At 34.8% G+C, this 26,331-nt stretch overlaps 5 protein-coding genes and 1 long non-coding RNA gene across 20 annotated transcripts; 3 read left to right on the forward strand and 3 right to left on the reverse strand.

Annotated features, from left to right (window-relative positions):
- Positions 1 to 68: 68 nt before the first annotated feature.
- LOC103844898 lies at positions 69 to 1,399 on the reverse strand. Its single transcript, XR_628387.3, has 3 exons — positions 551 to 1,399; positions 343 to 456; positions 69 to 147 (listed from the first exon to the last, which is right to left on the reverse strand). It is a non-coding gene; the product is annotated as an uncharacterized LOC103844898 (long non-coding RNA).
- Positions 1,400 to 5,162: 3,763 nt separating this feature from the next.
- Positions 5,163 to 6,739, reverse strand: LOC103844899. The gene has a single exon (XM_009121724.2). The coding sequence runs from the start codon at positions 6,689 to 6,691 to the stop codon at positions 5,546 to 5,548; it is 1,146 nt and encodes a 381-aa protein (XP_009119972.1). The 5' UTR covers positions 6,692 to 6,739; the 3' UTR covers positions 5,163 to 5,545.
- A 1,359-nt stretch (positions 6,740 to 8,098) lies between these two features.
- On the reverse strand, positions 8,099 to 14,203 carry LOC103844901 (putative zinc finger protein CONSTANS-LIKE 11). Its single transcript, XM_009121726.3, has 2 exons — positions 13,184 to 14,203; positions 8,099 to 8,190 (listed from the first exon to the last, which is right to left on the reverse strand). Exon 1 carries the CDS (start codon positions 13,943 to 13,945, stop codon positions 13,397 to 13,399), a length of 549 nt encoding a protein of 182 aa, XP_009119974.1. The 5' UTR covers positions 13,946 to 14,203; the 3' UTR covers positions 8,099 to 8,190; positions 13,184 to 13,396.
- Positions 8,190 to 13,135, forward strand: LOC103844900 (putative nuclease HARBI1). Of its 15 annotated transcripts, none has more exons than XM_033282816.1 (4): positions 8,190 to 9,456; positions 9,547 to 9,601; positions 9,812 to 9,856; positions 10,608 to 13,131. In XM_033282816.1, the coding sequence occupies exons 1-3, from the start codon at positions 8,957 to 8,959 to the stop codon at positions 9,818 to 9,820; spliced, it is 564 nt and encodes a 187-aa protein (XP_033138707.1). In that variant the 5' UTR covers positions 8,190 to 8,956; the 3' UTR covers positions 9,821 to 9,856; positions 10,608 to 13,131. The 15 variants fall into 15 exon arrangements, with proteins under 15 accessions (XP_033138707.1, XP_018510986.1, XP_018510985.1 ...); XM_018655470.2 differs by lacking the exon at positions 9,812 to 9,856 and having other exon boundaries at positions 8,190 to 8,537; positions 8,946 to 9,456; positions 10,968 to 13,131; XM_018655469.2 differs by lacking the exon at positions 9,812 to 9,856 and having other exon boundaries at positions 8,190 to 8,502; positions 8,946 to 9,456; positions 10,968 to 13,131.
- A 313-nt stretch (positions 14,204 to 14,516) lies between the features above and the next one.
- On the forward strand, positions 14,517 to 25,733 carry LOC103844902 (nitrate regulatory gene2 protein). The gene has a single exon (XM_033282797.1). The coding sequence runs from the start codon at positions 15,618 to 15,620 to the stop codon at positions 17,790 to 17,792; it is 2,175 nt and encodes a 724-aa protein (XP_033138688.1). The 5' UTR covers positions 14,517 to 15,617; the 3' UTR covers positions 17,793 to 25,733.
- LOC103844903 (calcium-binding protein PBP1) lies at positions 24,972 to 25,810 on the forward strand. Its single transcript, XM_009121728.3, has one exon. It carries the CDS (start codon positions 25,098 to 25,100, stop codon positions 25,623 to 25,625), a length of 528 nt encoding a protein of 175 aa, XP_009119976.1. The 5' UTR covers positions 24,972 to 25,097; the 3' UTR covers positions 25,626 to 25,810.
- The last annotated feature ends 521 nt before the right edge of the window (positions 25,811 to 26,331 follow it).

The following is a 26,331-nucleotide window of genomic DNA, read 5'->3' on the forward strand; positions in this document are numbered from 1 at the left end:
TAATACAATCTACAACTAACAGAAAGTGTTTTATGAATAGCTTTACTACATTAAATCAAAACGTATGTGGAAAATACCAATGCCTTCCTGATGTCTCTGTCAATGTCTTTCAAGTGAATAATGGCCATAACGATGCCACTGAAAAACCTGCAAAAACATTGTATACATTAGTAAGACAACTAAAATATAATCATGAACTACCAGCCACTTTTAACATTAAAACAATGACTTGAAGCTTTCTTTAGATTTCGCACCACAGCCCATATATGAATTATCTCATCTATACTCATCAAGTCACCAATTTTTGAAGAAATATAACAGAATCTTCTTTTTTACACTCACCTTATTATCCAGGTTATCTGTTCGACAAGTCTCAATGGTGAAAAACGATGGTGTTCATCGGTTCTCTTTTATAAATATAACAGAATCTTCTCATGCGATTTAAGATCTCTTCATCTGCATGTTAGGATTTGTCAACAGAAACTCGATTAGGCAATTTGTATTACATATAGAATAAAAATAATTTGCGGATGAGCTAAGGAGAGAATACCTTAACAAATCGAGATTATGATTACAGCTTTGATTTGGACCGATCGAAAAACGATTAAGCGAACCATCGGAGTCGTACAGCTTTGATTCTCACCATCGAGAAACGCCAAATTCTCACCATCGGAGTCGTTCAGCTTTGATTCTCACCATAAAAAAAAATGTTTTTTTCATCTTATCCTCTGTCGGTAAACAGACCGTTCTAGATGTCTTTTTCTTCTTAATTTTTCTGTGTTTTTTGAAATATGAACGGTCAAAAAAAGTATGGATATATGTGATTAGTGTTGGGCTACAAACTTATTGGGTGATGATAAACCATTATGTGTTTGCAATGGTTTATATCTTAATTTTCTATCAAACAAGTTTATATTATATGGGCTTTACATTATATATTAAACATTGTTTTTGAAGTTATATAAAAATTTCACATTTATAACTAAAAATTTCACATATACAATTAATAAACTTAAACATAAATTAGATAGGAATGTAATAGATGATATCAATACACCCGGTCATAATTTAAATAATATTACAATTCATTTAAATATTTTAATAATTTTATAAGTCAATGTACACATTAATTTTACTAAAAATAATTTTAAAGTTAATATCTTACTGTATATTTCAATAAAAAAAATAATTATTTCACAATACTAACATTTGGTATAGATGAAAAATTAATGTAAAACATAAAAATAAATGCTAACAAAAATCACTAAGACATTTGATATACATTTGTTATAATAATAAATATGTCAAAGAAAACAAACCCGTGCTTTGAAAGCGCGGGTCAAAATCTAATATATTTTTTAAAATATGTTCATTCTGGAACTCAAACTGTGTTATGATACCCTTTTAAAAGGGCACACTAACAACTAGATAAAAGTAACTTTTTGAAATATTATTACAAATTTAAAATTATATAAACTACTATTATTCTTCATCTTATCCAATTTAAAATTTTGGTGACAATTGTTTTGATTTATATAAATACATTAACATGTTTTTTATTTATCATATATTTAATAAACTTATATCTTACTAAAATATAAATAATAAAATATTTATTATTATACGATCTTAAATATTCTTAAAACTTTGAATTTATTTATAATATTTTCTTATCTAAATTATTTTTAATTTTTAAACTTAAATGGAATTTTTTTTATTTTTCAAAGTTAATATTATATATTTTGATATTTTTTTCAAAAATGTTAAGAGGCCTTTTACCTTTCTTTCACTAAAATATGTTGTACAAAATATTAGACATATCAAAGAATAACTAAAATATATAAAGCAATCACTAAAGTTTTAAATTGGATAAGATGAAGAAGAATAGTAGTTTATATAATGGGGAATTTCAATTTGTAATAATATTTCAAAATTTTACTTTAGTTTAGTTGTTAGTGTGTCCTTTTAAAAGTATATTCCGGCACGGGTTTGAGTCCTGAAATGAACATATTTTAAATGTATATATATATATATATCAAAACTACATCGTCTTATGTTAACAAACGGTTGACTAACTTTTCTGTTAGAGTCAATGTAGATTTAGACATGTTTTAAAAAGTTTAGGTAATTTTTCTTAAATTATAATTGATTTGAGGTCGTTTTTGACGCTGAGCATTTGTTCGGGTCCTATTTGGCACGACTAAAAGTGTTGGGGTCGAAATTGACACTTTTCTTCATATATCAAAACGACGTCGTTTTATCTTGTTAACGTTTGATTTACTTCTGTTAGAGTCAATGTAGATTTAGGCACGTTTTAAGAAGTTCAGGTAGTTTTTTTAATTATACATTGAGTTAAAATCGTATTTGACATTGATCAATTGTTCGGGTCGTATTTGACACGATTGAAATTGTTGGTGTCTTAGCACTTTTTTCCGCATATCCTCTTTGATAAATTTTGCTACAACCTCTCATCACTTCCAGTGCTTATTTAAACTATATCCAGTTGGCATAGTTTTAAAAATTTAAAAGTAACAAACAAAATATTAGTAAAACAAAGTTTCTGCTTCTATTCTTTACAAACTCACTAACGATATTATAGTCTAACATTTCTAACTTGTTTCCTTCGAAAACAGATAAGATAAGACAGTCTTTGATCAAAAAAAAAAAAAGACAGTCTTTCAATATCTCTTCTTGTGATAGATTATGTGGCCGCGTTTAAGAAGAAAAATGCCAAACTAAAATGAAAAGAAGAAACAATATTACTTGGGAATTTGGATGATGCTGTAAAACTAGAAGTTACAACCCCCGTTCGAAACTACGCTAGGCGCTAGTCGGGCGGCAATCACGGGCCTAGCGAGTTACCAAAAAATCGGAGATTAATCGGGGTATACGCGGGGACTAGTTTAATTATTATTTTATTTAATTATAATATTTAAATTAAATATAAAATATAAATATACTAGAATGTAATAGTTTTTTGAAAAAAAAAAATAATTATTAGCATATGTTAATACCATACAATTGAAAAACAAATTAATCTAGACTAGTTTTTGAATATTCATATATATATACGTGTATATATATTAACATCTGCATACAAGTAACAAAACATTGTTGTTTCTCAGTGGTAATGTCACATGTTCTTAGGCCGAGTAACCCGGGTTCGAACTCCCCGCATGCAATTTATTATTTTCGCATTGTTTGTAATTTTGTATTTATTTACAGAAGTCCCATATCGGTTGTGGAAGAAAAGAGATGCAAAATCTTACTCTATATAATAGATTTCACATGTTTGGAAAAGGATAGAAGATAATTGGGCTTCAGATTTCTTCTAAAGCCCGACATATACTCAACAGTTTATACTTAAGGTCTATATGATCGGGCCGATTAATCGGTAAATGAGGCGATTAATTGGTTAATGGGCCGAGTAATCGGTCTAATGGGCCGAGTAATTTGAGTCCGAGTTTTTGGGACGATTATACCAAAATCGCCGCGGGTGATGTCCGAGTCGCGCCTACTCGGATGCCTAGGTGGCTGGGCGGCCGCGTTTTTGAACAGGAGTTACAACTAGATGAAACATCTCACTAATTCTTTTTAGCCAAAGCATGTTTTTATACCAAAGTTTTGACCAAAAAATACAGTTAAAATAAAAGCTCAAGTATTTCTCCTAAAATGTAGACTGGCCTTTTTCTTAGGAAGGTTAAAAAAGTATACAAATTAGCAACATTCAAAAAGTCTACAAATTATCTACAATTCTTAGCTATAAGGTCTAAATCTAATTAATAACTACGTAGCTACAAATGCTTAGTTTGTTTTTATTTTAGTGCTTTGATACTTTTTGGGTCAAACTAAGGGTCCGAGAAACTACCTTTCAACCGTTGGATCTCAGTTAATGGGTATATATATATACTAGGTTAAGACCCGCGCCTTGCGCGGGATGAACATTATATATAAAAATTATTTTATGTATTAAACATTTTTATATATTATGAAATAATAAATATATATTGAATAATTAAAAGTCAGTAACTATTAAATATATAATGAAATTGGTGTGAACATATAAATCAATTTTATTAATCCAATTTTTTTTTAATATTTGATAGGATATGTAATTAAATTTAAATGATACTAACATACATAGTATATTTTAGTATATTTTTAATATTAATGTCTATTAAAAGATGATTTATATTCATATAGTGTTTTTGATCATTTGTATCTTTTATAGCAAAAGATTTAAATTACTAACAACAAAATTTTCATTGTGAGATTAATAGTTTTAATAATTTATAATTTAAAAAAAATAAGTTGTCAATGTTCGTTCAAAACTTTTACCAAAAAATTGTTCAAAGTAAATTTTGAAACTAAAAGATTTATGTATTTTATATGGTTTATAGTTTAATTTAAAACGATATATATATATATATATATATATATATATATATATATATATATCAATATTAATAATTAATTAAATTATACTTTTTACTTATATAATTTTGTAATCATTTCAATGTGAAACTTTTAACAGTTTTAGTAATTTATAATCGTTTTTCAAAATTCAAAATACAACATATATAGAAAAATCTAAATTTTTTATTATATGGTTATTGTGGTTGTTTAATTTATTTAATAGTTTAAAATTAAACAAATATGATAGAATATACACTAATTTTTATCAAATCTTTATTATTCAAAATCATTAATTGTCATATATATATTTTAACCACATTAGGTAATTCCGTAATTTTATTTAAGGAAATAATGAAATACATTAATAATGAATTTATTGTTAGTTTAATAAAAAACTTATTATATAATTAGATGGACCAACATATTTCTCTAATGATTCTAAGAATCATCCTAGTGATGACATGTGGCTACAAAAAGAAGTTGTAATGCTTCTTAAATTATATATAGGGGATATATATATATATATATATATCTACGACGTTCCTTATAAACTGATGCTGAGTCTTGAAGGAGTTCCTTGGAAGGGACAAGACAAACCAGAACTAGTGTTGGATTTAGAAACGTGATGTAGTGTTGTCTTATAATGCCTTTTACAGTGTTGTCGTCCTGATTCGATAGATAGTGGATAGATTCTTGGTGGAGAATGATAGCTACGAACAGAAGTTGGTATCTTTTTTTTTTTTGGAAAAGGCAATAGAAGTTGGTCTCTTAGCAGAAGATCATCGCATACGAGACCAAACATAGTACAAGAAAGAAGAGGTGGTTGTAGTATACACAATTTAAAAAAAAAACATGATCATTTAAAACATTGTAAACTACAGAGTAACTTCTTAAAGTCTCTAATCTAACTTACCAAAAATTATAAGATTTGTGTTTATGCCGAACTTAATGAAGCAAATGATATACCTAGCCAAATAACTTAAGTTGAGATTTCCAGTTAAATTTACAAGAAATACTAAGAACATAAGAAGTGAAAAATAAGTTTAGATCATATAAAATGCTTGCCAAAGATCTCACAGAGTAGCATGTTTACTTGAATGGGCATAAATTATTAAGAGAAGAGAAGACTCTAAACTTGGTCTATATTTTGAGGAGGAATAAAGTAGGGGGCGCCGAATCTAATATTATGAGAAAAGATGGAGGAATCATGCAGACGGATAGCGCCATATTCGTCGACATCAACTATTTGAACGCTGTTTCGATCCAGGCCAGGGAAGGAGCTAGCAGGAATACAGAACGGTTCAGACTTTGAGATATAAATGACGAGATCTCCAATGTCTTGAGTGTAGACAGCGTTTCCTTCTTCGTCTATCTTGAACACCATCAACGCTTTCGTTTTCATTAGGGCAAGTCGCCTGCTGGTCTTCCTGAACCACTTAACCAAGAAAGTCTCGCCGGTGGTTCTTGACTCTACCAAGTGTTCGCTCGTCCAACACAAATCCAGAAGCTCCCGTTTGATCTTTGTGAGCTTGGGAAGATTTTGATACTGCAGCCTCTGAATCTTGGGATTGTTCTTGTGTTTGTTGGGATTCCATGAGCCGATGAGGTTGCCTCCAGACCCCGGAATGCGAAACATGTCATCTTTCTTGGAAAACATGACACGTGAGGAGAAGAAATATGGGTCTTCAATCTTGACGTTGGTCCACTCCGGTTTACTCTGAGCCGGTCTGCAGAAGCTGAGTTGAGGCCCCAAGAACTTGACAGCCACTACACAGTCTTCATCCTCTGGAGAAGATGAGGACATCGACACGTTGGTGATGATTTGGGTTTGGCAATGAGGTAGAGTCACAAGAGGAGGCAGAGGAATGTGTTTCGGGTGTGTATGCGAGGCAGCCGGGTTTAGATCATCTTGGAGACGTAAGATGCCGTCGTCCTTCAAAGTAGCGACCCAGCCATTGCAAGACCCGACCGTTCCCATTTCATCTCGATCTACCAACTCCAGAGGCACCTTCTTTTCCAAATGAGTGAACCAACTCTCAGTATTCTTCTGAAACAAAAGTTTTCCGAGACCCTCTCCACAAGGATTAGCGCGGACGACAAAGCCAGGAGCGGTTTGAAGCAAGGAAGATGAGAAGCCATTTGAGATGAGAAGAGAGTAAGAGGATCTTCCCACCAAGGAAGGTTTCCCAGGACAGAGCCTCGACAGTCGGCTGAGAAGAAGAGACATGACAAGAATATTCTTATGGAATGGTAAGTTAGTATTAATACAAAACATTTGACCTTGCACTCCAAGTTTTCCATCTCCAAATCATTAACTTCCCGATAACGCTTTTCTGTTTCCAAAGCTAATGATAACTCTACTTATTTTTCTTCCTAAAACGCAATATTGTATATTGGGCCTCACTGTTTATCATGCATAATAAAAAGGGTCCCGCGTTTTTCTATAATAGTTTCATATATTTATCTATGACATTTTACCTTGATCTAAAAATTCAAACCGGAACCGATCAGAAATTAATTTTAAAATATACAAGTATCTAGTTAGGTTTAAAATTTGTCTACTCAAAGGAGTTGGAACCGATCCGAAGAAACCCGAGCCAAAAAAAAACCCCTAATAAATATGACCCAATTTTTTTATATATAGATCTGATCTAATACATGAATATCTAAGAATATGCTTTTATGTGTTTTGTTTTCCCATCTTTTAATTTATGGTTTAGGTGTTATTTTGTTTGTAGTTTTCATTATTATTTTTCTAACATTTCAAATTATATGAAATTTCAAATGTTGAATTTAAAATTCTTTATAAATTTTAGATAAATACGACATATTTCAGCTAATTTTGATAAGGTTCAGATTTTTTTAAAGTTTTAAATACTTTAAAAATCCGGATCCGTTTATACACCCAAAAATTATAGATATTTTACAAGTATTTTAATTATAGATCTGAATTGGTTTAAACTCAAACTCACCTAGATCCGAAAGAAATTAACTCCAGCCCAAAACAAAATGTTCAATTATTTTGTTCAATCCAAATTTAAAACTCGAACCAGTCTGAACCTAAATATCCAAAACTAAGTAAAACCAAAGTTTAGTGAAGATTTAGAGAGCATTGAAATAGAACTTTATCACTTAATTTTTTCATGGATGGAGAAAACGTATATAATAGGCTTGAGCATTGGGTTAGATCCCGGGGATCACTGAAGTTAAAAATATTTAGACCCAAACATGTGACTGGAATTTTTGGTTCGTTTTAGGTATGTTCAAACCGGATCTGAATCAGTTTGGGTAACTAAAATATATACTTGTAAAGAGCACCAAATTTGGGTACATTTTGGTCTGGGTTGGTTTTGGGTTAGTCCGATTTACTCCTCGATATTTTACAAAGGAAATGTTCAGCACAAAACCAGAAAAACCAAAGATTCATAAGAAACTTATAATAAGAAACATAACGCTGTTTTGAAGGCAAAACAAAGCATCAGTGAGTTTATAGATACAAAAATAATAAAAAAACATTCTAAGCAGAACGAATACATTGGCTGTCCTAACATGTAAGCAAATTAAGCATGAAAGGAACTAGGAGCATGATTAATGGGAGGTTCTTATGATGAAGTTTTTAGTAGAATATAAAAAACTGTCTCTTAATTTTTAACTAAAAAAGAAAAGAACCGGCTCTTAAATATCCATAAAAGCATGATTAACCCGGATTCTTAGATTTTTAACTCATAATTTAACATTTTTTTTTGTTTTTTACACTTTTCGGCTTAGAACTATCTCTTAGAGCGGCTGCAACGGGAGTCCGTCATGAGTCCGTAGCCCAAGTCCTTAGGATATTTGAATAAAAATATTGTGAAATGGGCTTCTTTTTGGACGGATTTGTACGGATCAATCCGTTAATAAGGGATCGAAGGATTGAGTCCTTCGTGTACACGTGGCGTGAGATGGTTGGGCCTTGGATACTTTTGTGTTCCGTTTAGGTGAAAAAAAAAATCATTTGCGTTTGAATCCAAGGAAAAAAAAATCAGAGCTCAAGTGAAGAGGCGATTTCTCTCCTTCGTCGATCGTCGGCTTCCGTTATCTTCAAAGGCAAATCCCGTTCCTCTGTGTAGATTTAAGCATAGGTTAGCTTCGTTGTTGTTCTCGTGACCGTCTTTGGTTCGTATTTCCGTCGAATCGAATTGGGGATTTCTTCGATTTAGGGTTTCAAAAAGTTTCGATTTTAGAATTTGTTTTGAATTCGTTTATGTTCAATTGGGGATCATTTTGTTTGTAGTTTGGGTTTCAATTCGTTTTGGGTTTCAAAACACGAATTGTTTTCAGTGAAGATTTTGTCATCGATTTGTTTTCCTTGTATTGTTTAGCTTCCATGTATAGATAGGTTACTTGTATTGTTTTGAGCTAATCTTATTTTCTGCTTAGTTCCAAAACTACTTAACTAGATCCCTCATTCGTGTCTGTTGTTGCGTTTTGTTATTAATATTTTTTTTTCTTATTCGCTAACATAGTTGCTCTTACCATAATTTCTGCAGGCGAACGAACCATGGGCCAAGACTATAGCTACACTCAGCCTTCTTCTTCGTCAGAGGAGTTAGACATCACCTCTTTAATTGTAGCAGAAGGTGAACTCTACGCCAATGAAGTTGAGAGTAATAACTTCACAATTTCACAGGAGTATCAGTACGCAGCTGCACCTGAGGCCGATGAAGGGATACCAAGGACATGCTATTGCGGTAGTGAGCCTGTAGTTAAAACGTCGTACACTCCAAAAAATCCATACAGGAGGTACTTCTCCTGCAACAACGTCGACGATGGAGAGTGCCACATCTGGAAATGGTGGGATGTGGCACTGCAAGAAGAGCTCCGTGAAACGCAAATACAACTTAGGATGCTCAAGGATCAATTCTTTGAGAGTGACCAGAAGGTGGCTAAGCTAGAGAAGATCTTACGTGTGCTAAGTAAGAAGACAGCAGTGGCTAAATATCGGTTTGCGAAGGGAGTTTGTCTACTGCTCTTGCTAATACTGGTCATCGTAATGTGGAGGTAAGTTTCATGACCAAAATTTTGATAATTTCTTTGATTTAAAATTCAAATTTTAATGAAAGTCTTATCTCTTGGCTTGTGTCTTTCAAGGAAGAGCCTCGGAGGATTTAAACATCAGTGTCTGAACTCGAGTTGGCCTTCAAAGGTACTATACTTATTATAGTTTAGATATATTTAGTAAATTAAAAATAACCTCTTTCTTCATGCTTTAATGATACTTCCTAACTCCTTCGATTTGATAGAATCGTACTTGTTAGCTTTAAGTGTAGCTACTATAGAACTTATTATGCTGATAAGAGTGGTGGTAAATGCTTGTTTGCTTTCTACTGGTGGTAAATGCTAGTTTGCTTTGTAGTGGTGGTAAATGCTAGTTTGCTTTCTATCTGCCAAACTAAATGCTAAATCACTTTCTATCGCTTACTTAAGGGTCTGTGTTGCTAATAGAGTAACACAGACCATCATCTAAAATGAATACCAGTAGTGGGTACGTTAATCTGTTGAATAGTCAGAGTTCAGTTGACCTTGAGTCACCCGAACCAGCTTGGTTCGGTAGCCAAGGTCGTGACGAGTATGTTTTCAACCCTGCTGTCGAGTCTTCTGTCCAGCCTGGTATCGAGTCTTCTGTCCAGCCTTCTGCCTCAGAGAGGAGAAAATGGACTGTCAGTGAGGATAAAATCCTCATTGGTGCGTGGCTTAACACCAGCAAAGACCCCGTAGTGAGCTGTGAACAGAAGGTAGAACGTTTCTGGAAGAGAATCGTTGACTACTACAACGCAAGCCCACAATTGGTTGGGCAAGTACCTAGAGAGGTTCGTCCAGCAAAGCAGAGGTGGTCTAGGATTAACGACCAAGTCTGTAAATTCGTTGGATGCTATGACGCGGCGTTGAGGGGGCAGAGAAGTGGTCAGAATGAAGACGATGTAATGAAAGCTGCCCTTGACTCTTTCTACACCATTTACGGGCACAAGTTCGGCGTCGAACATGCGTGGAGGGAGCTGAGGCATGACCAGAAATGGCAAGCGACCTATACGGTTAAAGACGGAGAGAAGGAGAAGCGCAAACAAGTCCACGATGTTGATACAGAAGATGAAGTGGCCGAACCTGAAATTAGACCAATTGGTGTGAAAGCGGCTAAAGCTGCTGGTAAGAGGAAGAAGAGTGGCAAGGAAGAAGAGATGTCACAGCTCCAGTCGATCTTGCAAATGAAAGATAAACTCTCAAAACAAAAAATCCTAGAACGTTTATTTGGAAAAAAAGATCCACTCTCTGAGGTGGAAGAATCACTCAAACTGAAACTGATGAATGAGCTGTTATGAAGCTAGTAAGGTATTAATGTGCGTATGTAGTTGCATTGTATAGTTAGATGTCGTCTCTACTTGGATTGAGTAGTTAGTTTGAGCGGTTACTTTGACTAGTTACTTTGAGTAGTTACTTGGATTAGTTACTTTGACTAGTTACTTTCACTAGTTACTTATAGTAGTTACTAACACTTGTCTTTTCTCATGTTTCAGGTACAGCAGCAGGACATGTGAACCAAGTCACGGGTGCGTTTGGAATCTCGAAGTGTGTTGTTGTATTGCGAGTCACGGGTTGATGTTTTGTTTAAGTAGTAGTAGTATAAGTAACCCTCTCTGTTTGCGTTTCTCTCTATCAAACTTCTTTCCTATCTATTAAAGGTGTAATCTTCTTGCTGTAATCTTGTTGCTACAAACTCGGCCTCAATTTCAAGTTGTTGTAATCGAAGAAGTTTTAGGTAACTTCTCTTTATGTTCTCTTTCATCAGCAGTCTTTGTTTAATGTTTTGGCTAACTTCTCATCAGCTTCTCTGTCATTATTACGAGTCAAAAATATGTGTAGTTAATCATAAATATGTGAAGTTAATCATAACAACTATATAGATTTTGCTCAAATATGTGAAGTTAATCATTACTCTATTACTCTATTACAGAATGTTGCTCAAAAATATGTGAAGTGCTCGTGACAACTATATAGATTTTAACTTATTTGGACATGCGAGTCAGTAACTTATAATTACTCTATTACATCTAATTTGGAGTAAGATTGATAAAACGGAAATGTGAATCTGTTACATAATTTTAACTAATAGATTTAAAACTTGTACAATAAAATTATTTTTGAAACAGGATATCTAGAAATGTCATCATCTTCATCGGATGAATTCGAAGAGAGATTGGACGAAGTTTTCGATGAAATCTTTGAAGATACTTTCAACAATATAGTGGAGGCCCAATCCATACCGCCAAGTAGACGTGCTTATGTGGAACGAAACCGCGAAGGAGGACACGTCCGCTTATGGAATGACTACTTTAGCGAAGATTGTACATTTCCGGCACATTTATTCAGACGCCGTTTCCGCATGAATAAGGAATTATTCTTGCGTATTGTCCATGGCCTATCAGAGTGGTTTCCATTCTTTCAGCAAAGAAGAGATGCAACCGGGAGGTTCGGTCTTTCTCCATTACAAAAATGTACGGCAGCTATTCGTATGCTTGCTTATGGTTCTGCGGCTGATGCGGTTGACGAATATCTCCGACTTGGTGAGTCCACTGCACTTTCGTGTTTACATAATTTCACTGACGGAATAATACAATTATTTGGAGAAGAGTATCTACGACGACCCACCCCCGAGGATCTACAACGACTACTCGATATTGGAGAGAAACGAGGGTTTCCTGGGATGGTCGGGAGCATTGACTGTATGCACTGGGAGTGGAAAAATTGCCCAACCGCTTGGAAAGGACAGTACACACGTGGATCAGGAAAACCGACAATTGTCTTAGAGGCTGTTGCTTCACAAGATCTTTGGATATGGCACGCTTTTTTTGGTCCTCCAGGTACGTTAAATGATATCAATGTCCTCGATCGGTCTCCTGTTTTTGATGACCTTTTAGAAGGTCGAGCTCCGAGGGTAAAGTACATGGTCAACGGACACATGTATAAGTTGGGGTACTACCTCACAGACGGTATATATCCAAAATGGTCAACATTTATCCAATCTATCACCCTCCCTCAAACTCCTCAACAAGAGTTATTTGCTAAAGTTCAAGAAGCAACCCGAAAAGATGTGGAGCGGGCTTTTGGAGTATTGCAAGCTCGATTTGCGATTGTGAGAAACCCGGTAAAAACATTGGATAGAGCAAAGATAGGGAAGATTATGAGAGCTTGTATCATACTCCACAATATGATTGTCGAAGATGAACGGGATGGATACTCTCCTATTGATATATCTGAATTTGAAGAAGGAGACGTCCCCAGATGTTCACAGGTGGAAACCGAGATGCCAACTAATATGAATAATATATTTCCCACGCGGAATGATCTACGTGATAGGCAAACGCATGAACGATTGAAAAATGATTTAATTCAAAATATTTGGAATAAATTTGGTGATGAAGATTAGGAATTTTTCTATATTTATGTTAAATAATTGTTTTTATCTTTAATTGTTGTATTTTTATGTTTAATTAATGTATTTTATGTTTAATTATTGTATTTTATGTTAATTTATGGTATTTATTCATCTAATATATGAAAAATTTATTTCACTAAAAAATCATTTTTTTATTCCTAAGGATTCTAATTTTGGGATCATCATTGTACATACATTTTTCACAAGAGTCCTTAACTATTCAAAAAAAAAAAAAAAAAAAAAAATATTACTAATCTAATCCTAAGGACTCCACAATGGGTTTCACCATTGTGGATGCTCTTATATCTCTTATTTAAGAGACGGTTCTTAGCTTTTCCTGGTTAAAAGCTAAGAAACATTTCTTAACCGAAGCTAAAAACTCCACCCTAAGATTTCGGATTAATCATGGTCCAAGAACCCCCCATTAAACATACTCTAACTCAACTCACTAAAAGAGATATTGTTGGCAATGAACGGCAGAGATTAATCTAATATGAACTAAGCAGAGAATCAACGGCTGAGATATCTCCTTTTCTTAGCGGTTATTAAAACCAGAGTAGACGATGATGACGTCGATGACGTATCACAGCCATCGAAGCAGTCAAGATCCAGACCCCCTCGCGTTCTTTTAACCACCAGACCTCCATCGCCAGAGACACTTTCCTCTCCGCTGCTAACGGAAGACGATGAACTCATCACCGGAGCCACATCCCCTGGCACCACCTGATTCTCCGCTTCTTCTTCGTCACCTTCCTCACAATCATCATCATCATCATTATGATTATCATTACTACTAATCTCTTTCTTCAGATTCAGAGTCTTGTTCTTACGAGCTAGACAGGACTCGCATACTGAAACCGTTGGACCGAAACGAAGACCCGAGGCTTTCCAAGGCGTCGGAGATTGACACACGCTGCAAAGAAGACAGCGCGTGTGCTTAGCCACCAGAAAGTTAGCTCCGTGAACCTTTCCGTCGCAGTTCCAGCATAAGCTCGCCTGGTCTGACTCGCAGAACATCCTCGCTACACCGTCACATAGCTCACAGTTCTTCTTCCCCATCTTCAGATTCAGATAGTTGCTTTGCTTCTTTTGAAGAAAAAGTTTTGATCTTTTCTTTTTGTCTCTCTTCTCTTCCCTCTCTTGTTTCTTTGCGCATATGATATAATTTTGTGGCTAGTTTTATGTGATTTAAAGTTCTTTGTGGGTATTTTCGTCCTTTTAAGTTGCAAATAAAAATTTCGATTTTTCACATTTTTTTTTTGTATAGTTAACACTTAACACCCGTATTTGAAGGACTATTCGTTCAAAACTTGCAAACTTTTGGTGGATAATTATTGTATAATTTTTTAAATTATTTAACTTCTGCCGCTGATCATTATTCTCGAGTTTCTTAAATTCAGGAGAGATGAGATGATAGTTTAATTTAGTTAGTTGACAAAAAAAAAGTTTAATTTAATTATTAATAATAATGCAAATTAGTATTTGAAGTAATTTGTTTTTTTTTTTAATATACTTGGTCCTGAAAGTCTGAAACCATGTACCGGTACATGGCCCTATCTATGGGCGCCATTTGACGTGTCGACATATGTTTCTTCAAGAGATATTTTTGCGTATGAATTGTCGTGGGTGAGGTGGCGAGATTACAGCCCCGCAAGGAGGAGCAAGATTCCAACATACCCTACGTGAACGAATCAGGTTCTCAAATAGAAACGTGATGTCACCTGGGATTTGTCCGGACCATGTTATACGTAAATTGGTTTACGTCGGAAATGTTAAAGCATTGCATACCACTCATGAGTCTCCTCTATATAAAGAGACTTCAATAGCAAAAGTTGTTTCTCAAGATGAATAGCAGAGTTTTCTCTGATGTAACCAACTTTTTTGATCTCGTTTTTATCTGATTGTAACGATGTTCTTAAGGAAAACTCTTAATTAAATAAGCGAAACCACATCCAGAGCTGGAATAGAGTGTGATATTTCTCTTTCACAATCGCATTAGAATCTAGAATAACTTTAATAGGTGACGACAAGCTCATACTTCTGGCCAGTCTTGACATCAACGAGAACAACAAAGCCTTTTTTGTATTTCTTTCTGAGTGACTGTTTTTCGAAGAGTGGTTGAGCTAGTTGGCTCCAATGTTTCTATGAGTAAGTAAGAACTCATAAATATACCATGGTTACTATGAGAGTGTTTCTTCAAGAGGTATTTTGGTACTATAATAATTTGGAATCGGAATATCTGTAAGTTTGTGCCATCATAAATCGTATTCTACATACAACCAAATTCTGGTGATGATCTCTTGCCAAGAGGTCTTCTACAATTATATGAAATGATGAATATGCAAGCTTTGGTACGGTTAATATAATATATATATATATATATTGATTTTTGACATTTTGTATTTTCTTATTTACGGTGTGATTATTTCCTTTAATTGTTTCGAATTTCCTTTCTTCTTTTCCCTTTTTTCTAAATATTATTAGAAACGTTATCAAAAGAAATTAAACAACGGTGTAAATGTTAATAGATCTTAAATATCAATTCACATATTCCACTAGAAAATAGCATTATTTCCAAATTAGGGTTCATCGAACGTTACATCTGCCAAAAGAGGGCTTTAAACTTTTTCATTGATGTCGGCAGAAGGGCACAAGAACTCAATCAATACATTGAAGATCAGTAGGTAAACCGATAAAATCGAATTAGGGTTTATCCGTTTTGTGAGATTCGATGGGTATCGTTGCTTCCAAGGCAGATCACAACACTCCTTTGCTGAATCTGTGTAGAGAGAGGAAGGAACTGATCAGAGCAGCTAGAGATGCTCGTTACCACTTAGCTAAATCTCATCTTCTTTACTTTCAATCTCTTTTGGATTTCACTAACGCTCTTAATCAGTTTGTGCACAAGGACTTGATCGTGATTCCATATTCGGATGACGATTCGTCTAGCGGGTTGGAGTGTTCTGGTTCATCAGATTCAGATTCGGAGTCTGATTCAGACTCTAACTCTCATTGTTTAGCATGTGATGAATCTCAAGTAGTTCCTTTGAGCAAGGATGATGATCAAAACCCGCAAAAACCCTCGTCTGGAGAGGATGCTTGCGGCTCAAGTAACAATGTTCATGTAGAGAAGTCAAGTGAAGGTGTAGGGTTTGTGGAGAAAGCGCCCGTGATAGCTCCGGTTAAATGTGAGAAGAGAGTTTTGGAGACTTTTCCTTCTAGTAACCAGCAGAACAGTTTCCATGGTCACGATCCATTCGGTTTGTACGATTTCTTGGCTAACACGGAGCTGGTTTATACTGAACCTGATCAGAGGTATGAGACTGAGAGTGATGTATGGAGAGAGATTAGGGAGAGAGAAGGGATCCCTGATTTGGAATCCGATAGTGATCACAGCAGTCTTGTAAGGAAGAAGAATGTTCAAGAAAGCTCTTCAACGGCTAAAGACGCAGGGGAAGTTGACAAGAGGGAAGTGAATATTAGTGATGAAGAAAACTCTTCAACTGCTAACGTTGTAGGTGAAGTTGATAAGAGTGATACTGAAGCAAACACTAGTAATGGCAAGGCTGATGATGTCGATGAAACGTGCACGCAAGAGAAGCAAACAAGTCCAGAGACTGTTACTGAAGTGACAAGATCAGATGAGGAGCTTAGTGATGAAGCATATGAGTCTAGTTCTTCTTCTTTTTGTTCAGGTTCGGGTCATAGTGATCTTAGGAACGTAGTAGAAAAGATCAATAGTATAAGCAAGAAAGCTGCGAGTAACAGTGAAGTCTCTGATCTGCTTGAAGTGAGTAAAGTCATTCCTCATCAACCATTAGGATCCCAATTCAAGGAACTTGCTTCAAGGTTACTCGGTAGTTCCAAGAGTTCGACTCGTGCTTTGCTCTTAAGACGTGGCTTGCCCCAAGATAACCTCGCCGTTTCGCTTTCCATGACACTAGAGAAGCTTTACGTGTGGGAAAAGAAACTTCACGCAGAAGTTACAGCCGAAGAAAAGCTTAGGGTTTTGTACGAGAAAGGGTACAGTTTTCTAAAGAGCCTCGATCAAAACGGAGCAGAGGCCAGCGAGATTTACGAGGCCGAAGCTGAGGTTAAGCTTCATTTATCCAAGGTTAATGTTTCGGTTCGAGCGGTTGAGACAGTTTCAATGAGGATTCATAAGATAAGAGACGGAGAGCTTTCGCCTCAGGTGAACAAGACCATCAATGTGTTCAAAGAGATGTGGAGACTCTTGGCGAAATGTCACCATAAGCAGTTTCAAGCGATCACGAGAAGCAAGTCTTGCGTCCACGTGGTTGAAAAAGGATCTAGGAAAGTGACGCTCAAGGTCGAAGAACAGATGAGAAGATTTAAAGAGTCTTTGAGAAGCTACATTGATGCACACAGAGGTTTCGTTAGGTTCTTAAACGAGTGGCTTAACCGAAACATCATGGAGGAGGACGACCAAACAAAGACAGACGCTCCTGAGATATTTAGGGTATGTAGTGAGTGGCTAAGAGAGATTGTGAATGTGGATGAAGTCAAAGTGTTGAGTGCTGTTGAAGAAATGGAGCTGAGGTTTCGAGGTTTAGGGTTTAAGCAATTAGAGGAGGAGAAACAGAGGTTGAGAACCGAGAGGTTGTGTAAGGAGCTGGAAACGAAGACTAAGGAAGTGGAGGAGAGTTGGGGAACGCAGGCTGAGGAGGTGATGGGACCGGAACTGCTGTCGTTGAGAGAGAGTGCGACTCACGAAACAGAAAAGCATGAGGGATTGATCAGAGAGATTAACGACGCCGTGTCAATGTCTTTGCAAGAGTGTTTGGTTCATGTCTTTGAGGCCTTGGAGGGGTTTTGTTTTGGTAATTTTAAGGCATATCAGAACATTAGAATCGTTTCGACAGAAACAGAAACTCTGTTATTGTAATCATAGAAACAAATATGTAAATAAAGAAAATAAATAATTTTTCATGCGAATCTATATAGTAATGTCAAACTCTAAACCGACGTCAAGAGATTGTTCCCCCGACAATTCTCCAACACTCAAAATAAAGATGATTTTTGTTAATTTCTAGTATGTATGGTTGTATCACAACATAATCCCATCATAACAGCCATATGACAAGTCAGTAATATTTTGAATGTCTTAAGTGCTGGAAATATAAATAAACTAGGATAAGACCTGCGCAGGGTGAGTTTTTATGATAATTATTTAAAACATATAGTATTGACAAATGATGTCACGTCACTCGGTTTACTTACAGCTCTGGTATAGGTTTGGTTGGGTTTATTTGGGTCTAAGAAAATCTTAACTATGCTCAACCCAAATTAGTTTGATTTGGTTCAGTTTTACTTAGGTTTGATTTGTGTTCGATTTGGTTTTAGTTTGGTTTGATTTGTGTTTAGTGCGGTTTAATTTGGTTTTGTTTGTGTTTGTTTATTTCAGTCGATTAGTTTTCCTTTTGTAATTTTGTTCTACTTCAGTTACAAAAATATAATTTATAAGAACATAAACAAATCATCATTTGACACTAAATCATTATTTTCTTCACATTTAATTTTAAAGCTAAAGATTTAATCCTATAATTTTGTATTATTATATTCAAACCTAATATAACTAAGTATAATAAATAGATTTTTGATTTTGATGTTAATGTATGAAATATATATATTTTTTATTTTTAACTGTGTTTATTTTATTCATTTAAAAGTAAAATGTATAATTTTTTTAATCGTTTAAGTTTTTTTTTTACTTTCGAATAGAAACTTTTAAAAAACTAACTTGCAGCCTCTTGACCAGTATAAGGACCCAGCCAACTTGGTGCAAAGCAGTTGACGAAAGAGGATCCAAATACGCGTGATCTTCCACTTTTAGCAATGATTAAATTTATTAAATCTTAATATTATTATCATGTTTAACTAATATAAGTAAAAACACTTCACTTGGGCTTGGTTCAGTTTAAAATGAACCAAAATAAACCAATTTGATTGATAAAATCTTAATCAAATAGTCTAGACATATACTTTAGTTTTTAATCTGTTTGAATTCGGCTGGGTCAGTTTGATTTGATTCGGTTCATTTTTTTTGTCCACACTATTAACTAATGTTCTGAATAATACAATTGAATAAAAATGATCAATTGTATAGTAGCTTAATAACATTTATTATAAGATTTGGTATATATATTTGAAAAGATGCGCAAATTAAATTTTGGAGAAACTACTGCAAAAAGGGTCAATCGATGCATGCATGCAATACATGAACTTTTCATTATAATAAAAACTTCTCAATTATTGCAATCAATCTAAAAGAAGAGGTTGCAGTATTTATTATACAAATCTTACGATTCATTATTTATTATACAAATCTATACTTACAGTATAACAATTATTCAATAATATTTTATGGAATATGGAATATATGTGAATTTTTCAAAATTTTAAAATTCCAACTATGAATGATCCATATAAAAGTATTTTTCACGTATAAAAAATATCATTTGGCAAAAAATATATATTTGATGTGAAACTATATATATAGTAAAAAAATGTTTGAATCACACACTTCTAGATTCAAGTAATAAGCACTATATACATCTTTCGTATTAAAAATAGAATATATGTACATCTGTATAATTTAAGAAAGTTTCACTTACGAAAGATATTCTTAAATGTAATGGTTGCACGTATAGAAATAGCAACGATTAATATTTTATGTTACAACTATACATTAACAAATCACATCTTTTATTTCCTATACAATCAACTTCTATTAGATTTAAGTCTTAAACAGACTTCAACCGTATGAGAACCAGACGATTCATAATCCACCCCAAACCATAAATTACTGGTAAGGTTCCATATTGAACCGATCGATCCACAATAATATATACAATACACTATGGTATTCATGATTATGTAGCAATACACACTATGGTATTCATGATAACGTATTAAGTATAATATATTACATGTTTAAAAAATACTTGAATGGTTGAGTATAAAAAGATAATTAGTATACATGTACATGTGTACATGATATTTTCCATCAAAGACAATTAGATTATTTTTTTTCAAAGCTTTATAACTTGTACGTAATGGCTCCAGAAAAATTTGATACAGTTTTTTACAAACGAATACATTTGGACTTGAATTATTATATGTTAATATATAGTTACGCTTACATGATACGTAGTATGCACACCATCCATGAATTAAAGCGCATGATATAAATAATACGGTTATAGGTCCATCGAATTGTATTTCTCGCTAGGGATGTATATTTTTAGATTATGCTTTGCCAAAACTCTCTAAAATTCAGCCATGTCAGCAATAAGAGAGCTTAAACAACTGCCGATGGGGTCTATTTTTAATTAGTACAAACTTAAGGTTATAACTATTTAAAAGATTCTCAATTAATATATAGAAGATTTGATTTTTTTTAAATATGTGTTGGGTGGGTCCTGAAAGATTTGAACAAAAAGTATTCATTGATTTTTTTTTTGGTAAACGAAAAGTATTGCTAAATTGTAAATATCATTATGAAAATGAAAGTTCGGTTACAAATTTAATTGAAACCACAATCTGCTAAAAGCCAATTTGATCCTAGTGACCGCAAAAAAAATAAAAAACCACTAGGATACATAGATATTAATTCCAAGTTTCTAACACAGAAAACTTGTAATTAGTAGGGAAAAGATCAAGCAAAACAACAATATAACCACCCTAATCATAACTCTTCTTACTCTACTTGATATAAACCAGATAAAGCAAGAGAATGGCCAGGGAGAGTTCGGTCAAGAACTCACCGAAGTGGCTCCGAGCAGGCATCAACAGAAGCGCCTGGCATACGCCTCCGGAGCTCCGCTGGAGGAGGACCTCGACCAACAAAACCGAGCCATCTCGACGGAGAGACAAAGGTTCACCCATAGCAATGATGTTTACACGGAAGCTCGAGTTACGGTCAAGCATGAGCGGTACAACAGGCTCCAACACCGCCCACACGACACAAAAGATACATCAAAGACTTCGAAGGAACACTAAGTCAACTTGTCGGAGCTATGAACACAAGGGCATGAAGCACAGAAGGAGGCATAACACTCCTAGAAACAGGCCACCTAAAAGACAATAGAGAGCTCCGCCTAAAAGACTTCGAAGGAACACTAAGTGAGTCACCACATCGGATTGTCCTGAAACCCTAGCAGACAACATCGGTAGCAAGAAGGAGGGTACAAACACATCATCAAAGGAAGCCATGGTTGTTGTCGCTTGAGCTAAGTGAGAGGTCCCCAACGAGCTCCTCAGTCTCGTCACTTCGTCTCAGACCATGGGAACAAGACGGGGAAGCTCTAAAGTTGCGGCCGAAGAAGGAGACAGGGGAAAAACAGAGGAGGTTGTAGAACGGAGGAGAAGAGGCAGTGACGCGCTTCATTCCGGTGAGCCTCCGCGGCAGAACTGACCCAGAATCACCACTAGTCAAACCCTAGATCTACCAGGACTACGGCGCCTCCTGCAAGCATACAGACAGTCACGACCTCGCCCTCTCTCCAGAGACATTGGATACACACCCAATCATCAAATTGGTCACCGGATCTGGCCACAATCCGAGGAGAACCAGAGAAGGAGGCGCAAGGAGGAAGTGAGTAGGCTTTAGCACAGCAGGGAGAGGAATTGGATGAGCGGGGAGATTAGGGTTGGCGGACCGACGGGAAAGACCCACCGCCGGCCACCTGAGAAAATCAGAGGAGAGGTAGAGTCGAGGAAGAAAGGAGTCGGCGGAGAGAAAACGAGAGAGAAAAACGACTCTCTCACCTCTCTCTAGATCACGTAACGACGAAAAGTATTGATTGATTTAGATCTTGATCTCGTTGAACGAATTATATAATCTAACTAAAATTAATTAATTGACCGAGTCAGTATCAACTATCAAGATTCAGCGTTCTTTCTAGGAACCCGGTTCATTCATGCATTCAATATTTTTTATAATGAAGACTTCAACCATTATTGGGATGAAATGTTGAGTAAATTATTGAGGGCAATAACAAAGATAAAAGGCATGCAATAGAACGGGCAGACCAAGTGGAATATTCTGCACACCATACTTAACTTCCAATCAAGAGGTTAAACATAGTAATGTCTTACAATAAGCGACAAAAATGAGGATTAATAATTTGTAATCGCACACAAATAAATATAAAATTCTCCACTAGAAGTCACTAGGGACCTGTGATGTGAACGTGTTATTTTCTAGACTTTTCTCACCTACCTACATCGGCAAAAAACAACTCATAATATTACTATCTCAATTGCTGGTTTTCTTTTTTTTTGAGCAACTCTATCTCAATTGTTGTATGTTAACTTAGGCTTTGAATATTTACAACCGTCCCGCTCCGCACCGCAGTTAACAGTAACAAATTTTTTTTACATATATCATATATCTATACGTTTTTATAACTGTTAAAACCGCACCGCAGTTGAACCGCTTGTTCCGCACCGCTCAAACCGCAGTTACCATTCGGAACCTTAATATACTGTTATGATGAAGATGTTGTTTCTGATGAAATTATCAATCAAATGAGGAGAATTAATAAACAGAGGGCAAATCGGCTAGGAAAAAACAGGAAAAAACAAGTGGTAAAGTTGATTTTGGTATATGGATATACTTTTAGCTTATTAAAATTTTAGATATACAATTTTTTTTTGAATAAGTATCTTAACCGAACTATACATACAGTATTGAAAATTTTATTATGATTCTCAAAATTAAGGCTTCGAATGTTTACAACCGCCCCGCTCCGCACCGCAGTTAACATTAACAAAAGTTTCTACATATACCATATATTTATATGTTTTTATAACTGTTAAAACCGTACCGCAGTTGAACCGTTTGTTCCGCACCGCTCAAACCGCAGTCACCATTCGGAGCCTAAAAACGAACTGAAACTCCACTACTTCTTAAATGAATTAAAAATTCATCAATTTCAATATATTTTTTTAACTAACTCTGTTTGAAAATTATGAAACCAACATAAATACCTAAATACCGAAAGCTATAATATGAGCGTTCAATCAGTTTAGATTTTTCAATCTTTGGATTAGGAAAACTTTGCTGAAAGGAACCCAACATAACTTGCTTTTATTCAGGAATTGATTGGTTGGTTTTGCTTGTGAGAGTTTAGTTTTTATGTTTGATATTTTTGCTAAAATCAGTTAAACCATACGAAATACGTCCAGGCTGTTTACCAAAAAAAATGAAGAAAAGGGAAATTGCATTGTATGGCGTTCAAAAAAACTATAATTCATTCCATAACCAATTACCCTAATTCATCCATATGTAGTGTGTCTTTTATATAATAATATACTTTTACCCTTGTATGCAACCGGTAGAACCTGCAACAAAAACAAATTGTATTAATAATTATTAATTGTAAAAGTAACTCCTGACTTTTTAATAATCACACATCCTATGCAACTAACTTTATATTTGACTACTTTTTCAGATTATTTTCTATGTGTCTCATGTATCATGGAACATGAACTACTTTTTTCTTAACAGAGTAAATTTATCTTTAGTAATTACACCTTATTATGTGGCTTCTTGAAATTTTTTCATATGCCAAATCTGCTAGGAAGTCTTTGCCATTTATTCTATTGATTAAGTCGTACTCTCTCACACCTGGTGATCTTGTTCCCAATCACATACTTTTACCTACTTCAACAGATTATCTATTCTATGTGAAACCATGTGGAATGGAACAAAATATTATACTATTTTCATGTTTTGCTATTTGGATTGAAGTTTATATTTTTGTTTTGGATTTAGTGATCAATGGTTTTGGATTTAGTATGGATGATTTTGGTTCACTCTGGTAAAACTGTAGATAATTATTCATTGTCAGCATATGGCTTCTTCGAAAGTTTTCATATGCCATTTGTTAGCAAGTCTTTGCCATTTGTTCCATTGATTAAGTCATACTCTGTCACACCTGGTGATCTCGTTCTCAATCACATACTTTTACCTACTTCAACAGTTTATCTATTATATGTGAACCATGTGGAATGGAACAAAATAGTGTACTATTTCCATGTTTTGCTATTTGGATTGAGGTTTATATTTTTGTTTTAGGTTTAGTGATCAATGGTTTTTAGTTTAGTATGGATGATTTGGGTTCACTCTGACAAAGCAATAGATAATTTATTGTCAACATATAAACATTGTGGCTTCTTGGCATATGTTAAATCTGTTAGCAAGTCTTTGTCATTTATTCCATCGATTAAGTCGTACTCTCTCACATCTGGTGACTTCGTTCCCAGTCACATACTTTCACCTACTTCAACAGTTTATCTATTCTATGTGAACCATGTGGAATGGAACAAAATATTGTACTATTTCCATGTTATGCTATTTGAATTGGGTTTATATTTCTGTTTTGGGTTTAGTGATCAATGCTTTTGGGTTTAGCATAGATGGTTTGGGTTCACTTTGACAAAACAGTAAATAATTCAGTGTCAGCATATAAACATTACAAAATTTGAACAATTTTCTTCATGATGTTTTACCTTTTTCTATTATACATGTGTATTCTATATTATTTTGGGTATATAGAATAGCAAGTATATATCACTCACTTTGTAACATGTGATTCTCATAACGCCACAGAACCAACGACATTACAAATTTTGTAGTAACTGGTAACTTATTAAGAAAAGGGACAGAACCGGATGAATTGTGTGTTAAATACTTGACATTACATTATGTCAAATTCAATGCTAATTACTTAATTTATATATGATATATGGCTAATTCACAAATTAACCCAAAAAAATACGTCCAGGCCTAATCAAACTTTCTAAAATAAAAAAGATATCAAATGCCGCATAACAAAACCAAATCTCGCGTATTTTCAGTGTGATGCAAACTAGAAGAAACTCAAAAACAAAAAGACAGATTATAAGAACTTTCCTTGGTCAATGTTTGTAACTTGCCTCAGAAAGTCACAGAAACTTCACACTGAAACCTACTAGTATATTACTTTTTATTTTCCATAAAAAGAAACAGCTGAGTTTACCCTCCTCCTTCCTCCGCGTTTTCACACCAAATCCCCGTGTGAACAGTCACATTTTCTAGCAAAAGACAATAATATCCTTAGGTGATCTTCCCAGAAGAAACCAAAACAAAAACAAAGCTTCCTTCGTCCAGTCCACTACCTAAAAGCTTAGTTGGCTTCCATGGATGTTCCTTCTCCGAAACCCCAAAACTCTCTTCCTTTATATATACACATACAAAAGCCACTCTCATTTCTACATCATCAACTTACAAAACCCATCTCTCAAAATTCTCAATTTCTCTCACTCTATAGCTCAAATGGCGACTCCTCAATCCTCAACCAGACCAACCCACCAAAACCCACAACCCAATTTCCACGACCTCTTCCCCGCCATGGCCGGAAAACTCGGAGGAGAAGGTCTAATCGACGAGCTCTGCAAAGGCTTCGAGCTCCTTATGGACGGAGACAAAGGAGTCATCACTTTCGAGAGCTTGCGGCGAAACGCATCAGCGGTTCTTGGGCTCGGAGATCTGACGGACGACGATGTAAGGTGTATGATCGACGAAGGGGATTTCGATCGAGACGGTGCGTTGAATCAGATGGAGTTTTGTGTGCTCATGTTTAGGCTTAGCCCTGACTTGATGGATGCGTCACGCTTTGTCGTTACGGAGGCTATCGAGGAGGAGTTTGGTGACCGAACACATAGGCATTGATATCCGTCAGAGACTTTGACATAAGTTTAACCAATTCCTTTTATGTTTTTCTTATCCGTTCGATTATTGTTGCAATTCGTATAAAATTCTTGGATGTTATATAACCGATATGGAAAAAATTCATTGAGAACAGACAAAAATACAAGTATATAATTAGATGCAAATACAAGCATATTGAACCGTAACCCATTCTATATGAATTTAACTTCATTGACAATGTTACAAATGATTCGTTAATTTGTAAGAATTGTCTCTATTTTTTTTTTTTTTTGTCATACTGACTCTTATGAATTGTCTCTATTTAAAATATTTTTTTCATTTAAAACCACTGTTTCTTAACCCGAATCTGATCCGTGGCCGAAATAATAAACCGGCAATCGGATATGTAATCCGGTTTGGATTGAAGAAATGTCTATTATTAAAAAATCAGATAAAATCCATAAAATCCAGTAAATCTCGAGGCTAACCGGTTGAACCGATGGATGGCCAATATGTAATTTTTTTATTAACAATGTTACAAATGTTTTGTTAATTTGTAAGAATTATGTCCATTTAAAATATTTTTGCATTTAAATCAGTATTTTAAAACCCGACCCAGATCCACGATCAAACCAGTAAACAGGTAATCTGATATGTAATCTAGTTTATGATTTAAGAAAATTCCACTATTAAAAAAATCCGTAAAAACCTGCTAAATCTCGAGACT

The sequence above is a fragment of the Brassica rapa genome, chromosome A10 (assembly GCF_000309985.2).
Source record: "Brassica rapa cultivar Chiifu-401-42 chromosome A10, CAAS_Brap_v3.01, whole genome shotgun sequence".
NCBI lineage: Eukaryota > Viridiplantae > Streptophyta > Magnoliopsida > Brassicales > Brassicaceae > Brassica > Brassica rapa.